Raw genomic sequence first — 18409 nt, forward strand, 5'->3', positions numbered from 1 at the left:
GGTCGTCTTTCACTACATCCATGAATCTTCTCTGTGGTCCTGCCTGGCAGCTTCAACATCCTTTGTCCAGTATATCCGCTATCCCTTCTCTGCATGTGTCGAAACCATTTCATCCTTGTGTTTCTAACTTTGATTTTTACATAATTTAACTGGCCACAAAGATTTATATTAAAATAACCTTTTAATTACAATGTGCTTTTATTGTTCCTTTGTTTTTTTTTGTTTTTTTAATTATTTCAATATAGTGAGGTAATGCATCTTCCACATACTATATTTATGTTGTTCAAAACAGATCTATATACCTAATAAGGATAATCACACACTAAACACTAAACACATATTTTGTAGTATGACTAAAAGCACGCTCTCATTTATTCCCCCCGCTTGCAGTCACATGATCCGTTCATTGACTTGAGTTGTTATTTTGCATTGCTCCAGCAGAGGGAGCTGCTCATGCATTAACACCACTCAGTGTGGGCGCACGTGTATTACCCTCAGAGTGAATTCAAACCAATGACTCCATTCATTCATTCACTTATTGTAAATAACTGCGGGGCCTTCAGCCGCTGCCATTTGTGGCTAAAGTCCGTCATTTCCAAGAGAGACCTGGCAGCAAAAGTCAAGTGTTATTTGCCTAGAAAATGTAAAAGGTAAGAAGGTGACAGATAAAGGAAGGAGTAAGTTTTCCTTATTGGAAATCAGCTCCTAATACAAAATAATTCCTGTTAATCTGACTGAGAGGTGTGGTCACTGATTAGAAGAAATGGCGTGAGCAAGATTTCAAGGAAAGGGAAAAAACACGAGAGAGAGAGAGGGAGAGAGAGAAACACGCCGAGAGGTAGACAAACAGGTGTCTGGTATCACTTTTGGTGGAGACTCAGCAGTATTGACTGATGGTAGTTGCGGTTTCACTTTGCGCAATGGTAGCTGTTGTGGGGGTTTGGGGTCCAATCCACTGAGCTAAACAAAGCAAACCACTTCCTGTCTTATTCGTAAATAACAATATTGCGATTTTAGTGCAGATTTTTTTAATCCATTTTTCACAGTAACACGTCAGTTTTATTAAAGCCATTTTGTAACAGATGTGTTATTAAAAATTTCAGCTGTTGTTCACACCAGGATTAAAACTGCAGGTGTGCTGTGCCATCTCATATACACACTCGGCCTGTTTTCCACTCCGCTCCTACCACTCCCGTCATCCTTGCTGAACAGATATTGCCGATTAGCCGACTTTACAACTTGATAACTCAGTTTGAATGAGTCAGATCTTCCAAATAAGTGGCTTGAAAGTTTCCTTTAAATAAACCTTAATGTGGCAGTAACTGTGGTGACACTAATGTAAAATACACCAAAAGAGCATTTAAGTTGTGCAGAAACTTGGGTAAAATTTGTATTAAAGGTTCATTAAATAAATGATAAACCATGTTAAATAAGTTGTGTTAAATAAACGATGAAGAAATAAACATTGATTTTGGAATAAATCTATGACAATATTATAACATTTTACTTAAAAAACAGTCATAAAAATGTAAATGTATTACTGACCCATTTAATAAAGGCCTGTTCTTAACGTACTTTACAGCAGTGTACGTAATCATCTCTCAAATCAAGGACCTTGTAAACAAAATCACAGGAGCAGCAATTCACCTTTTTTTTTTTTTTTTATCTCAGAAGCCTCATTGTGAGTCACATAACCCTGAAAATCACACAACAGCCTCATCATCGATGCATCACTTATACACTGGAAGTTCTAAATAGCTTTGCTTGCTAATAGGAATGTGAATGACATTTGTGCTATCAAGCTGATCTTATGCTTCTGGGCAGAGTGAGAGCAAACACAATGACTACCTGTATAATAATGGTGTCAACAACCTGTTGACGGAAAACCCCTGTGGGAAAAAAAACCCAGTTTCCTTTCTGTGCATGCGGTGTTGTGATTAATTGTTTCGTACAAAGCCAGCAGGACTTCCTTAAGGAAGAAGAGGGAGGAAAGTGGGGAGGTAAATGCAGCTATGCAGGCACTCTCAGCCAGATGAGATTTAAACAGTACATGTAGGAAAGACAAAAAAAAAGAAAAGAATCAGAGAGAATTGCCCTCTTTTCCCTTGATGGGTAAAATTCAGAGCCTGTCAGGGGAAATTAAACTCCTCATGTCCTTGAACACAACTAAATCTCATCAGCGGAGCAGATTAGAAATTTCAGGCTATGAAGTCATTAACGGCAGCAGGTACACTGCATGTGTAAATCTGCTTACTTTAATACTGTGACCCAGCTGCTGTTAGTTTACCTCTTTGTGTTATTGTAGTAATCTAAACAGGAGATAAGAGGTAGTGGAAAGAGGAGGGGAAGGGAGGGGAGAAAAAAAGACGAATGCACTGATGTCAGTCCGTCCCACTTCTATTCAAGTACAAATGCCTGCATACCAGCACTGCTGACGACTGATCTGATCCCACACACACACACAAAGGCGCTCTGTGACGGCCTGTCGCGTCACACGCTCATCATAGCGCTCACTCACACAGGCACTGAAAGTCAGACCAGAGCTGGGAGATGCTACGAGCTGGCAGCTGCTGAGTAAGTCCACTTTCCCTCCTCTGCACTCCTCTTTCATTCTCTGCCTGCTTTTCTTGCTTGATTGCCATTCTCCGGCCCATCTAAGTTCATTTATCTCTCACACTCTGCCCCGCCGCTGTGAAATGGCCAGTGTTTTCTCACACTGAGAGACCTTTCAAACTTTTCTCTCAGTATGCCGTGCACATGCCTTTCTGCTTTTCTTTCTTTCTTCTCGGTGTATGTGTAGCGGCAGAGAGGCAAACCCCGGGCTTATTTGCATGCTGGCGCAGAGCCAGAGCCCAATGCTTTACCTTTTCAGAAGAATAACAGAGCCGGGAGTGTGCTAATTTTGTCCCTTTCTGTGATATTATTTCTCTGTAGAGTCTGCACGGGCTGTTATTGTCTTTGAGAAATCTGGACGCACTCACGTCTCAGTCTGAATGCTTCTCTTGTCCCAAATTCACACAGTTGATTGTGGGAGCTGTGGTGCAGGTGTAACGCTGTTCATGAATAGAGAGCTGAAGCAATTTGCCACAGAGCTGAATGTTTGCTATGAAGTCTTTGAGTCAGGTTGGGTTTATTTGCATTGCTCCCAATCACAATCTGAAAGGGCTTTAGCAGCCCCCATTCAATGTACAGAGGATAGGCGTTCACATAGGCAAGAACATGGATCACAAAGACATCACAACGAGGGAAAAGAACGACTGACAGATATTGAACGAAGGGACACTGGTTCTACAACTGACACCAAAACTAAGCTGCTCGGTTTAGTGAGATTTGGTGACCTGTGGGTAGCAGGGCCAGACCAAATTGACTGTTTTCTACTGTTTTGAGTTCCCAGGCTAACAAAAATGTACAGGTGCAGAATATCCTGGTTTCACTGCTTCATTTAAGCTGAATTATTCAGCTCTTGTCCAGGATTTAGCAGAAGTGGGCCGATCAATCCAAATATCGATAGTAATGATGCTAACTCTGGTATTGGAATTGAATCAATACTCGCCTGATTGGATCGATACTTTGTTTCTGTCCTCTAAGTACAGTATGAAGCTCACTGAACTAATTATTGTGGACGGTATAAATCACAGTGATTTAGGGTCATTAAAATGTGTTCAGAATTTGCAAACCGCCCATGATTCATCTCATAAATCATGACACACTGGACACACTGCTCTAGCCTACATGAGCTGCTTTTGCAGGTTTTTTAGTATCAGTGTGCGAGCTGATATCTGCACCTCTTGCCCTGTATCGGATCAGTACTAAAATTTGCATTACTGAGCACCACTAGGATTTAGAATCACTAAATGAGCCCCCCTGTGAAGCACATGTGGCCACACCTAACCTCAAAGGAAACTTTTATCAGTGACCATAACACTGGATCGCTCTCAAGCGCTCATTGGTCAGCTGTTATCAGCCACACAAATCCTATTGGCTCTCACTCAGCAAAACATTAGCCCACATAGTTTAAAAACTGCACAAGGTTGTTTTCTGGGATTTAGACTCTGAGGGCTTCCTGATTAATTTATAACTAACTGTGTTGACATGCATGTTGATAAGGTTCTGAAAAAACGAGGTTGTGTGTGTGTGTGTGTGTGTGTGTGTAATATTCAACTCTTTATCCCTGGGTCTGTTACTCACAGATAGCATAGAGTCATTAGCACCCCACCCTGTCTATGTCTGTGTGTGTGAGTGTGTTGACATACTGAACCTGCCCCTATTTGCCCATCAGTGTTTGGAAGCACAGCAGCATTCTCACTGCAACACTCACACTCACACACACACTCACACACACACATTACACTTGGCATTGTTACTTATTTGCTTAGGGCCTATTGTGTTCTGCCAGCCAGAGCTGCATTGAGTGAAAGGGAACAAAACAATAAAGTAGGTTTAATCTCTCTCTCTCACTCTCTCTTTAAAGCCCACAACAGAAGCATTTACTGCCCAGTTGATCCGGACACTCTACCCCGCACCTCCGCCTCCAGAAAGAGCCTGCACACTCCTGCTGCAGTCCAGAGAAACAGCACTTGACAAACAACACCGAACTGACCTCCAACTGCCAGGACTGTACCTGATCCCATATCCTTCAAAGAAAAGGGCAACCTGACTCTGAGCACAGCGGGAAAAGAAGCAATCACACCCCACTGCTGAAACACGACCCAGTGGACCGAGAGACAGAGGGGCTGACAGTCGTGTGTGGTGCCCAGGAAAAGAGGCAGGATGCTGGCTCAAATCCTTCAAGATATGTGGGTGGAACCTGAGGTTCTAGAGGCCCTCAGTGAGGAGCAGAAGAGGATCCTCTTCCTCAAGATGAGAGAGGAGCAGGTACGCCGCTGGAAAGAGCGCGAGGAGAAGGAGGAGAGGGAAAGAGGACACAACAGGAACACCAAGTCAAAGAAAGGTACAGCACTGGTTATTCTGTAGTGGGTAAACTTGTTCAGCTTACCATACAGGTCACACTTGTATAAATTCCAGTAAGGGAACAGCCTTAAACACTCATGAAACAACATTGTTTAGAAGAGGAAGGACCGAGGTTTCTGGTAAACCTGGCTCCCATTTTTACATAACATCATTAGACATGAGGTTAATACCGTCAGGTGTGACATCACCAGATTTCCTTACAGGAACAGCAGGTGTCACAACTCTTTCGACAGGTTAAGTAGGCGGAAATCATTTAGGTAAATGAGACAGAAAAACTGCTGGTTCACTAAAGACTAAAGCTACCTGTAAAAATGTGTAATTGATTGAAAAATTAAAAAATGAAAACCCAGAAAATGAAACGTTGTGGAAACATTATGGTTTATTTATAAGGCTAACTGAAATATGTTAGGATGCAGGACCAGTATTATTTTTAGTCTTGTTTACATTTGTCAGTACAGCGAGCATTCAAGGCTTTGTTTGCTATGCAAGTCAGCTATTTTCTTAAAGGTTGTGATCTGTATTTTGGTTAGCCTATTTATTATACACTTGTATAACTTCTTGCTAATATAACTTCTTTTGTATGCCACAGAATACAAAAGCAAAAATTAAAATTAATAAAACAAAACTAAAATGAAACATTTTTAAAGAATAAAAGCTAAGCTCAAAGCTAGCTTAGAGCAAAAACTGAATTGAAAACAAAATAAAAACTAGCTAGTTCTCAGCTGGCTGACAGGCCTGAATCTTGAAATTTATTTTACAATAAATTTATATGGATACATTTATTGTAAATGTGAATATTATATAGATAGTAATAGTAAGACTAGAAATAGGTGAAAGAGCTAGCTTAGCTTTTCCTCTCTTTTTTGTAACTGTCCTTAACAATGTTTATCTTGCTAATTTAAGATGCACAAATATAAAGTGCAAATAAAGAAATACAATTAAAAAAAATACATAAGTTGCAGCTTCACAAAGTTTCTGTCCCAGCTTTATCATGGTTGGCTTACAACAGCAGCCACAGTTAGCTTTTCTCACGTTTTCTTGTCTGTATACTAAGCTAACCTAGCAAGCTGCTGGCACTAGCTTCATTTAGCTGTTTATTGTTATTTTCTTATAATAGTGCTGTAACTCATTACTTTGTCTTATACAATGAATATGTAGCTTGCAAAGAAGAAGAACTTTGACAACCCGCTCATCCCAAATTTAAAATGATTAGTTTTCATTTTAGATTGCTTTAAATATTTAATAAAGCCCTGGGCAGTATAACCATAACACGTTAAGAGAAAACACCATGTTTTTCCTGTAAATATCGTTCACTGCAAATCACTTCATGTTCATTATGTTTAATTTAGTTTGTTGCTTGCTGCCAACTCCTTTGGGGGGCTCCGAAAATACAGATTTTAGAAAATGGGGCACCAGAGTTCATTTACACCTAATTAATGTGTACTTGAAAACTTCTAAATTCTCAGTACACGTGAGCAGTGAAGCACGAGTTTTGTACAAATCCTTCTCTGGTTACCAATCTGACTAATGTGTTCAGATTACGCCCAAAGAAATCCAGTTTGACCATCCCTGTTGTTCTCTCTTACTCATTTCATCCAGCCTTCCTCTAATTAAGGTGTTATTCTAACTCACTGAGACCCTGCCGCCTCAGCCGGTTCACCTGGACAATGGATGTGTGTGTGTGTGAGCATGTGTGGGTTTGATGGACAGATCTCTCACAGCCAGCTGAATTATTCTGTTGGCTGAAAGCTGAATAAGATCGAGGAGGTCCTGTGGTTCTGGGGCGTCACCATGCTTTAAAGCACATATTAAGTTCCCATCTTTGTCCACCCAATCTCTGCCATGTCACCTGAGAGGTGACGGAGTGTGTGCCGTTTGCACATTGCACTCCATACAATCCAGTCTGGCATCTTTCTGTCTTTGTTCACTGTTCTGTGGATGGGAAAAAACAAGCCTTTACACGTGGTGTGCAAACAGGTCTTTAAATACAAATGCATGATTAAACCTGCACCTGTGTGTGAAGATTTCTATTATGTGCTGCATTTCTGGTTAATTTGCGGGTGTGGTGGTAATAAAGACAGGCACCGCAGGTCTGTAAAGTCATGGCAGGTGATCGACACTCAGCAAGGTGACTATAAATGTGAATACTGAAGGTGTGGGTTTTTTTTTCAGACATCACAGGTACCATTATGTTCTATGTCACTTCATGCGTAGCACACAAGCCAATTGTCTAAAAATAAGTAGCTGCCATTATTAGCTGGAAACCTGTAAATGTTCACTGGTCCCGCTGGGGGAATTTCAACACCGACAATTAGAATTTTAAAGCCATGCCCCAATCTGTGACATCACGGCAGGTGTTTGGTCTTTATCAGGTACTCTACTGTCATGGAAAATCAATCAGCAGCCATCAGGATGGGGGTTTATTTTTGAATATAACGTCATAATGAGGCAATGGCTGAAAACAACCAGTTTCCAGGATGTGAACGTAACATTATAAAATTTATTGATTCATAACTGTGAGTGAATTCATGATTATTGTAACATTAGACCCTTAAATAAAGGTTTTAGCATTACAACATGTAAGGTATCTTAAAGTGAAACTTAAAGCGGGCATTTAAGTAAACTCTTACTGAAGGTGAGAAGGTAGTTTTGCTGTAGGAGACAATTAAATAATTCCAGGGGGGAAAACGGACACAGAAAACACAAACTGGGTTAAAAATGTACTAAGGACAAATCAGCAACAAGCAAAGTGTTAGAGGGTAAGTCTGTTCCAGGAGTGAGGCTTCCCAACACCAACACTTATAGGACAGCACCACCTTCTGGCTGATAGCCACAATAACAGTTTGTTAGAAGACTTCGTTCTAAAAGCTGCTGAGCATTTCTCTCCGAGTGTAATGAGGATATGTTTTAGATGTTGTATGCTTCATATACATTTTGTTTTCCTCTTTTATTTTCTCTCCAGCTTCCAGTAAACACGTGAGGTGGCTCCTCGGGCGGGATGGTGATGTGAGCGTCAGTGTAATCGGTGAGGTGGACGAACTGAGATCCTCCAGACTCCTCCAGAACCTCATGAACAACAGGTAGAAACACATAGTGTGTTTTTTCCCTTTGACAAGTTGAATCAAAGAAATCCAAAGGATGATAAGCTCTTATCTTATCACAGTAAAGAACAATAACCTATTTTCAATAGATCTGAATTAATGTTGTTTTTAACTTAGCACATAACATATAGATTCTCAATTATATTTGTTTAGATCAACAGTGAACTAAATACTTTCAGTCAGCCGGACAGTTCCTTGCACCAACTTGATTATAGAAGTTATTAGTGACATGGCTGACTGGTGGATTCATTTAAAGGCTGTTATCGGAGGGACTAAAACGGATGTCTTTGTCTTTCAGATTCCAGTCTGATAACATGAATGGCATCCAGAGAGTGGACTTGCTTCCAGGAAGCGAGGACCAGCAGCTTAACCTTAAAGAAGACATCCAGCTACCCGTCACACATGTAAGTTCCCATGTTTGAAATGTGTTTGAAATGTGTTTGAAAGTGCGACAACCTGCGCGTGTTAGAGTTTATAACATCAAGTCGTTTCGGTCTTACGCGCAGGATGACACGGCTTCACCGAATGACCAGTCATCCGAGGAAGACATGGACTCGTGCAGCGCTGATGACGACCCGAAGGACATGGCCGAGGACAGCGACAGCGAATCAGGCAGCGGCTCGGACAACCTCAGCGACTGGACTCCGCTCTACAAGCCCCATTTTAGTAGTCATGGCAACCAGCCGCTCAGAGCCCCGCTGGCGGACACGGAGAAGACCGGCCCCCAGGACAGAGGTGAGAAGGGAGGAGAGGATAGAGGAGGGATCTATGTATGCTTGTGTTAAAAGTGTACGATAATCACCAACTCTAACTGCTTATAAGTTCAGGTTAATTGATATAAAGTGGGTCTGAATACAAAATTGTAGCTATTTATTAGAACAGCCCATAGAAACAATAAACTCAAAGACTCAATCGGCACAGATGGCTCATGGTCAAAAGTGTACAAAAGTACAGGAGCAGTACAGACGCGCACTATTTTACTGTGAGCTATTAAAAACTGAACTATCAGGGATCATTATGCAGGCCTGTTCAGTGTTACAGTACATATTGATTACTGCATGACTCACATTTATTAAGCTGATTATTGTTTTAAAGGAACAGTTCATGTGAACATAACACAACTGTGATAGCTTGTGTGTGGGTTGCCAGGTTTTGTTGATGTGTAGTAATCACATGTCCAAAACCTTTTTATTATCATACATCGTCACGACCGTCAGGCCCAGACAGTGCTTGCCTGTGAGCAGCTTCATGTAGGAACTATTTTCTTTCTACTGTCTACATCCACCATCAGCTAGCAACATTATGGGCACCATTAATATTTTCAACCTGTGACTCACAGCATAACGTGTCTGTTTGATATTTACGTATTAGCTCATCCTTGGGAAAGAGGTGCCACCTCAGCTGTATCCCAGAACATGTCATTGATTGCATCCTGTGCTTCTTTTCTTAGAAACTGCGTGCTACAAAGAGAAGCCAGAGGGCAGAGGTCGCGTGGAGCAGCTCAGGAAGAAATTCACAGATAATCATCACAACACATCAACTGCCTCCAAGAAACCACCCATACCAGCCAAACCTGCTCATCTGCAGAAGTGAAGCACACCGCCGACCCATTAAGACTCCACGTGTATCTCTGCTACACATGACCCCGAAGAGCCTACTCTATTGAGTGTAATGAGCCCTCCGCAGAAATAAGCACTCTGTTGTACAGCAGCAGCTCAGGCTGAGGGTGCACGTACTGAAAGAAAAGGATTCTGACTTGAACCCGAGCAGTGAACAAAAATCCACTTTATTAGACCTTATTTCAAGGTCCGAGCTACAGAAAGAGAAACATCTGGGGGTGAAGTGAGAGAAAGACTTGAAAGCTTTTGGACTGAAGTCAACCTGAATGATAAAACTAAGCAGCTTTGATGTTGAGTTGAAATTCGAGCACAGATACGCTCACACGCGTCTGTGATTGACAGGTCGACACAGAGCGTGGTGTCCAGAGAGACGCACGCGAACACAGAGGTGAAAAACACTGTGGTTTTATTACTGACATGTCATAAGCAGGAAAAACTGATAAATCATCCGCATTTTTTTCTTTACTGATCCAAAGGTGGGAGCTATGTTAAATGTAGTCCATGTACTGTATTACTATAATGTTTTTAACTGTGTTGATTGCTTGTTGGCAAAATTCTCCTTCAGCGTTTTAGCGTAAGAGTTTTGGGTTTAAAAGAAAACAACCAAATTCATGTAAAATTATTAACAGGGTCAGTATACTCAGTGTACTTTCTACTGTCCCTGACATTCACTGACAGACATGGACCTGCTCAGGAGGCCTTTCAGGTTTGGTGTCTTGCTCAAGAACAATTTATCCAGATGTATATGATAATATTTGGAATATGTGGCAGCCTACAGTGCCTTTTTTTCTGTCAGAGCAAATATTACCAATGGAGTAATGGCCACTCCAGCACACTCGACTTGAAAAGAAACTGTATCTATCAGATTCAAAGGGACTAAACTGTGGCTCTTTTTGACAGAGCTGCAAGCTCTAGCATGCAGCATCAGGTCTCTGAGTTGATCTACCAATCCTGTGTCAGGAGAATAATGAAAGTGAATGACATTTGATAGAAACACTTGGCTTCATTACATGGTGAATTCTGTCTTTTCTATTTTTTTCTCTGAAGTTGACCATAAGACTTTTAGTAAACTTAGGTCCTTTAAGTCAGTGGTCCCCAACACCCAGGCCACATGGCTCCAGTCTGTGGCTCGCTTGGTTCTGGGCCGTGAGATATGAGGCTCGGGTGTGAAACTCATGGTTTTCAGGCTTTCTGTCGGTTTTTATTGTTATTTTTTTATCGGTTTTATCGTTAACTCGGTTTCCCTGGGTCTTTTCCCATGTGTTATGAATAAATCTTCTTTTTTTGTCCAATACTGGTTTTATGTTGTTGTATTTATCCACAACACCTTAAAGGCCGGTCCATTTTCATGGACCGGCCTTTGGTTGAGGACTGCTGCTTTAAGTATCTCTATTCCCCACAGAATGCTAACGAGTAACGTTCCTTCAACTTTTACTGTGCAATAATTTATCAGGCTGCCTCTAAAAGTACACAACAATGTACAGTTTAGTAAACCAAAATAAAATAATATCTCATAATTATAATAAAATAACCCATTTATACGCTAATTGTGCAGCACACAGGAAGGACATTACATAGGCATAAATATTCCACAAAACAATATATTAGTGATGACCAAAGTAGTTGAAAGTTAACTTCAATAACACTTAAATTTAAGCATTTAAATTTCTCTTTGCCAGGTATACTATACTTTTCCATTGTGTATCTGTACTTGGCTAATCTGAAACGACGTCAGGTTCTGTTAGAAATGCACATATGCTCTCAGGAATTGACCTGTAGCATGTTACAGATAAACACAATACTGGAATTCAGTCAAAAACATGCTGAACAACTGTGCACACGTTGAATATATAGTGTACAATAAGTGATTTCAGTTACAGCATTATGATGAGGAAAGCTAATATCTAAACATTAGCGTCATTGACATAAGCAAGTTAGCATGCTAATGTTAGCATCCAGCTCAGAGCACTGCTCCTCACAGACTTTAGTAGGGCAAAAGAAATTTGATGAATTTAGCCAAAAACTAAAAGTTGTGATATTTTATTTACCTTTTATTTGGTTATTGGCAAAAAATAACAATAAAAATAGCAAAAAAAAACCCCACTAAACAAACATTAGCTTGTTTTTTTTTTTGAGGGAGCGTTTAGCCACATTTGACATCTGTTGACCTGACCAACATTTTGTGGTTAAAATAAAACAAATCCATGTCTTCATAACTTCAACATGGCCACATGCTCAGGATCGCCGACAGCTGTGGAAGCCACATAAATTCACTTTTTTTTCCTTTTTTTTTTACTCGTATTGGATATTTGGACTGAAAGATGTTAACATTTCTATACCTCAGATGAGGTCAGTCAAGAGGGCATGATCAGGTGATGGACTTGGCAGGGGGGGGAATCCACATTTTAGCGCTAAAACACTGCTATGTTTAAGCTCACAGAACTGCACGGTCATCAAATTAGAGGGACTGTGTGTAAAAATAACTTATGTTTCTATGTTGGTCAGGCAAATTGGATGTGAACACCCTCCACTGCTTTGACTCAGCACTTTAACCTCATGGCCATTGCTTCATTTCTTTTCCACTGCGCTGGAGTACATATCTAAAACAGTGAAAAGCATCTCCCTGGACAAATATTTATAGGCTCTACTGCAGCTTTACGGGACATTAGGAGGAAGAAGCCAGAGAAAAGAACAAAATCACACCCGTGGCAGAGACAGCAGTACTTTATTTTTAAGGTTTGCACTGTTTGAGCTGTAGTTACTACCTAACCATTTAGTCACATGTTCCTTTTACTTGGTCACTAATTAATTCCTAAAAGTCTTCACCTGCTGACACTTTGTTTTTTACCTTCTGTTTGCATTTGTACTGTATATGTCCTACATGGGTTTATGCCTGTTGTGTAAAAGAACAAACTAAAAGAGTTTTCTTGCTTCTAACAAAGTTGTGTCTGTTCACAGTGTTGGTGTGTGTGTTTGTGTGTGTAGGGGTAGGTGGGACAGCTGCAGATGACACAGAGAAGCTGCAGATAGTGGTCACTTACACAATGATTATCTATTCATTGGGCTCTATCAGAAAACAGCCCATCAGAGATCAAACGGAGAGAACAGAAAGCTGATTAGCATGTGGTTCAGACTGAGACGGAGGGCGAGACGCTAGGGGAGACAGAGAAAATGAGAGTCTGGTCACGGGAAGCACAACGTCACAGTCAACTCAGTAAACCTTCTCGCATTCCTTCACCACTTCCACACCCTCACCCTCTGTGTGTGTGTGTGTCTGAGTGAAGAGCGTGTGAGCGTCTGTCTGGCCATATATCTTGAACCATGTGACTCTACACGAGCAGTCATGCACACAGCGTGAAAAGCGCCGCTATATATAGTAGGACAGTGTTGGGTGTCCCAGTAAAGCATTGTGGGAGCCTGTTCACCTTTGTTCCTTGAGAAAGCTCTTCTTGTAATGTTTGTATACACTGGTGTGCTGCGTATAGAGAGTGTTGCTGCTCCTAATTATTTTCTATCCACCTCGAAAGGTGAAATTAGGACACATGCAGCATGTCATGTGTCGACCGTGTGACAGTAAACAACATATATTATCTGGCTGTCTTTTGGACAAGCTATCTCCTAATCGTTTCTGTGAATCAGGTCATTGTGGGGAAAGACAATAAAAAAGAATCTGTGACAGACAACACCTTAGGCTTTTCCACAAGAATGCAATGGTAGTCTCATTTATAGCCTGAAGATAATTGTTACTTAACACGTAACAATTCTGGTTATTTGACTACTTCTAAGTTTCATGAATTAAGGCTTTTTATTCAGTTTGCTAACTTTGAAGAATTCGCACTGCAAAATAACAGTAAAACTAAGTAAGCTAAGTTACACAGCGTAAAAAACTTGTTTTCATTTAACCATGATCAGCTCGACTCTCACCTTAAAAACATTATCTATCATAAGCCCTAACTTATAGCCACGTCTTTTAGACATGATGTGTTTGTAATGAGGCTTCTCTGGTAAAAAGCTAGTCTCTCATGTAACCCCATGTTGTTGTTGGTCCTGCATCATCATTGTCATGTTGGTCCAGGATCAACAATGCTACTGACCAATTGGATTGCTGTGATGTCATTGCTTGGGAATGTGGAGCGAAAAAAACTTTTGTTTGTATAAATCTTTCTTTTATTCTTTATTAATTTATGCAACATAATAAATGTTTTAGCAATTTAGATTTGCTGTTAGCCTAATTTAGATTACTCGTGCTAGTTTGGTTGTGATAGTTTTTTATAGCATTTGCTAACTTCTTGGCTAATGCTAAGTGAATACTCTGACAACATGATTGGTCAGTTGCGATGTTGATCCTGCACCAACACTGTTATGATGATGTAGCAGGAACTCTAACTTGTGGATATCAGATTGTGCTTCTCGTGTAATTATTTGAAACTATACAAATGTTGAAAACTACATCCATTAAATTTGTTATCTGTGTATCCGACTTAGGATATGTGGGTGGGGCTGGAATTTAAAGCTGCCACTGGGCAAAAGGTAGGATACACCTGAAATGTGTAAGATTAAACATTTTTAAATCCAATAAATATTTTTAATGTTTTTTGCCACCGTTGTTGGAAACTGGAATTGCTTAGTTTTAATATTACTCTTATTACTGTTTCTGGGTCACAAAATAAACTTTTAAGGTGTTTTCAGGCAAGAATGTAGCTGTGTTAACTTCAAATATCTGCTCGGTTTATCAAGACATCACATATTTGCAAAAGTGCTCTGACGTTTTCGGAGACGTCCGTCTCGCTAGAGCCGGCGAGAACAGCAAACTCTGCGCTTTCAAACCCCCCCCCCCGCAGTCTTTCACTACTCAGATTAAACATAATATATAAATCACTTAGATAACTTAAAAATGTTATTGTTTGACTTTTTATTGATTTAATTGTTCGTGAGTAAATCAATTTGGCTGAGATTACAGCTGAATAAGTAACAAACACCATGTAGACCGCGAAGGCCGGGTCCTCGGGAGGATGCAGCCTATGAATTTGGACACAGCTTGTACTCTAACTAGAGGACTTACAAAAACGGAAGTCAACGGGAAACACCTTTTTGACTCTGTAAACACGTTGTAAACCTTGGTCATACCGTGTTTCAAAATAGAGGATTAACCGACACATTGCTGGCCAATGATCAAGTGGGTTCACAGTTAGACCCATACCCATTTGTCACATTTGGATTTTTTACACCAAAATGGCAACGGCAGAAACATTCGGTCACAAGGCTTTAAAACAGTTCTTCAGAACCCAGATGGTGACAGCACGGTCACTACGTCTCTTCTTTATACTTTCTATGGGTCCAACACTTTGATCCCGACTAAAACAACTGTTGGATAGGTTATACTGATGTGATCCTCTGAGTCCCCTGAGTTTTTTTGTTTAGTTTTAAAGGCTATGTCCGCATGTACACGATTATTTAGGTAAATAACAATTTATTTGGGTCTTTCGTACACATGTAAGGCGGCGTTTGGATCACTGAAAACTGTGTTTCTGAAAGACTCCTGGCAGGGTGAATATTTTAAAACATGTAAATGCATTAAACTTCATTACTGCATTTACATATGGACAAGGAAAACGTAAATTTTAAAACCGAAGGTATGTGGTTTGATTTCCTTTCTTGACACTAGACTGCTCTGTTATTGTTTCTGTGCTTTTGATTGAGCAGCATGTCTTCGCGAGGTTACATTGCCACCTGCTTTGGCTGTTCTTGACAGCACTTGAGTTTGTTTTTAGCATTTTGATGTGGACAGAGATATTTTTCAAAACGACCTTGGAAAAATCCCTATTTTAAAAAATACCTGATTACATTTGGAGGCAGCCACAGCATCTTCATGCTGTGAAGTTTCACTGGGTGCTAGCAAGACAGTATCCGCTTCCTAAGTCTAATGTTATTGTCCGTTTCTGCGTCAGAACTCTTCCTCGGTTAAAATCAATCAAACACTGAGAAACGGTCCAAATAAATCTCCAATAAAATGATCATCATGACTGTTTCTCTCAGATGTTAAAGTTTAACATCCAGGCCTCCGTGAAAGATGTTTAACAAAGCTAGAGGAAAGCAGGACGTTAGCTCGCTAGTTTTCATTTGAAGGTGATATAACTGAAGGATCGGGACCGAAGGACTAAGATGTACTTTTCTGCTATTGCTTTGCACAAAAAGACGGAAAACTAAAGCCCAGCTATGTTTGTAGAGTTAGTGAAGCTGGGCTAACTGGGCTAACTGCTATATATTGGTGTGGTGATGGTCAGCATAATATAAACACATTAGACACTCCATCTTCACTAGGATGAGGGTTAACTTTTTTACCCAGAATAGAAGTTAATGTGAGAGTCCCCAATGGCCAGAGACAAATGCAATCATATGGCAAGAAGATAACACCGAAAACTAACCAAACTTCAGGCAAGAGAACATTTGAGATGATTCATCCACAACACAAGGTTAGTCATTAATATCCTGCTCCGGGGTTTGGGTGACTCGCTATGAAAAATTCCTGACCCCAGGCTTTATGCCCCTACTGGCATATTACTCAGCTTGAGAGTGATTCTTTTCTGAAGTGTTTAGATGTTTGGTGCTTGCAAACTGTAAATCTATGGGTTAGAGTTGTTTCATAATGTTTTTAAAAACTGAGCTTAAAGACATACTGCAATGGAATACTACTAAAAAAAGCCTGAGAGGCTGATGGTGACCAATGATTATTTTTAGGGACTTCGCTATATAAAATAAACATGGTAAACCCGTTTAAACACATTAAAACAACAATCAATCCTCCATGTTTGGCCCAGAGTTGTAAAAAAATAGAATTTATTATTGTTATTTTTTTAAAGAATGGATTGAAATAGTTGTTATGTTCCATATGCGTCAATAGTAAAATGGAGTATAAAGTATTCAAAACTAATAAAAGTAAGCTATTTAAACAATTTCACTTAGGTGCAAATGGAAGAACACAACAAACTTATAGGCTAGCAACTTGTCAGTCACACTGTAAACCAAACTTTATCATCCTTTTTGACTCTAATGGGGACCATAACTTATAAAACGAGCACTGTGTTGTTTCAGGAACAACTTAAAACTAGCCACTGAAACCATAAAACTATCAGGAAGAGTTACAACCAGACATGTGTTTATAATTAAAGGCAGCACCCCCTGCTGGAAATGAGAAAGACTGCGGTGTTCACGCTGACTTCACTTTTCAGATCTGAAAATGACATCCATCTTCTATATACAGTCTATTAGTTGGCCATTAGTTGTTTGTAATAACTTATTTATTAATAATTAACTAAAATTCGCAGGGCTTGTCACAAAAACGTATAACTGACATTGCAGCTGTGGTCGAGATTGGTAGCTGTCTAAAAGATTCAGAGTTGTGCAAATTTAAAGGTGCAAAGGGAGTTCCAGCCCAATAATCTTTGGTAATAATCAATTCCACATCGTGGGGTGGTCCACGTCATGATGAAATATCTCTGCAGACAGGGAGACTTTATCCCTGGGCTTTGCCTAGCTTCCTGGAAATCAGCAGCAAGCTAAACATTAACAGAATTTTGTGCACACGTTACCTCCGAGCATAGAAATGTGAGAAGGATTTGAAAGTTATTTTTATTTGTTCTGGATTTTATGACTGTATTTTGATTTGACAGGATAAGAATCCATTTCAGATATTTTTGAAGTCACATGTATCATTTAGTGATTTCTCTGCTTGTTTTTCACTGGTAGAAACAAGACCATCCTGTGGCTGTTTTTAGAACCTGGCGTACTCTGAATCCACCTTTAACAGCTTTAAGGGTCAAAGGTCAAGAAAGCCCTTTGACCTCGGTGTCACCAAAATATAACCTGGGGGGAAGATGAGACAGGGCTTTTTGAGGATGTAAGAAGCCATTGTGTTGCTGTTTGGGAGATGCATGTTTCCCATGTGTACAAAAGGGGAATGCAAATGGATAACAGAGGCATAATGACGAGTGATCTCAGAAAGATGATGTTTTCTGCAAAGCTGTTACACATTTCCTAACACTGGGGAAACGGCCAATGGTGGAAGGGAAAAAAAGATCTTCACAATGAGACACAGTGTCTCAGAGCAAACGCAGTGGCCAAAATTTCAGAGGACTTGCTCATGAGCGAGGGTCCGCCCAGCTCCAGTGCAGGTTGCCTCAGGCTGGCAGGTTGCTCCACTGCAGTGTGTGTGTGTGTGTGTGTGTGAGAGGAGTTTTTCCTCCAGAGTGGGCAGGGCCGCTGGTGCTAACATATGTAGGCTCCACAGGGGTCTGTGACGGCACACACCGTCTATCTGGACAATGCATCCATCATTAACCTCCCCGCATCTCTGTCTCGCTGCATTTCAATCGGCCTCCATCACCGCGCTCGCTGGATCTCACACTCATCTCTCCCACTCTCTTTGTTTGGCCCCACGTTATCTTCATCCCCTGCTGTCCATCTCCCTCATCCTCCTCCCTGCATATCCCTCGCTTTCTCTTTTCTCTCCCCCTGTGGCCTGCTTTTCATCTCTCCCTCTTACCCCTCCTCTTCCTCCCCCTTCCCTCTCTCTCTCTCTCTCTGCCCTTCACCATGCCCCCCCACCCCACACACACCTCCTCCTCTCCCCTTCACCCTCTCCCTGTATCCGCTTTCCACTCCCTCCTCCTTCTCCTCCTCTTCCTCCACCTCCCCCAACTCTCTCTCTCTCACAGCCCT

General features: G+C 40.8%; 1 protein-coding gene across 1 annotated transcript; it reads left to right on the forward strand.

Moving 5' to 3' along the window:
• Positions 1-2435: 2435 nt before the first annotated feature.
• Positions 2436-10983, forward strand: LOC146392030 (uncharacterized). The gene is made up of 6 exons (XM_084940462.1): positions 2436-2574; positions 4472-4951; positions 7934-8051; positions 8371-8476; positions 8579-8807; positions 9523-10983. The coding sequence occupies exons 2-6, from the start codon at positions 4771-4773 to the stop codon at positions 9663-9665; spliced, it is 777 nt and encodes a 258-aa protein (XP_084796588.1). The 5' UTR covers positions 2436-2574; positions 4472-4770; the 3' UTR covers positions 9666-10983.
• Positions 10984-18409: the final 7426 nt, after the last annotated feature.

The sequence above is a fragment of the Perissodus microlepis genome, chromosome 2 (assembly GCF_051167445.1).
Source record: "Perissodus microlepis isolate ML-2025 ecotype Zambia chromosome 2, ASM5116744v1, whole genome shotgun sequence".
NCBI lineage: Eukaryota > Metazoa > Chordata > Actinopteri > Cichliformes > Cichlidae > Perissodus > Perissodus microlepis.

Excerpts from the sequence above, each read along its gene's own strand:
- LOC146392030 (XM_084940462.1), top strand. The coding sequence starts at position 4,771 with ATGCTGGCTCAAATCCTTCAAGATATGTGGGTGGAACCTGAGGTTCTA. Across the intron at positions 4,952-7,933 it reads GAACACCAAGTCAAAGAAAG|CTTCCAGTAAACACGTGAGG; the intron begins GTACAGCACTGG and ends TTTTCTCTCCAG. Across the intron at positions 8,477-8,578 it reads TCCAGCTACCCGTCACACAT|GATGACACGGCTTCACCGAA; the intron begins GTAAGTTCCCAT and ends TCTTACGCGCAG.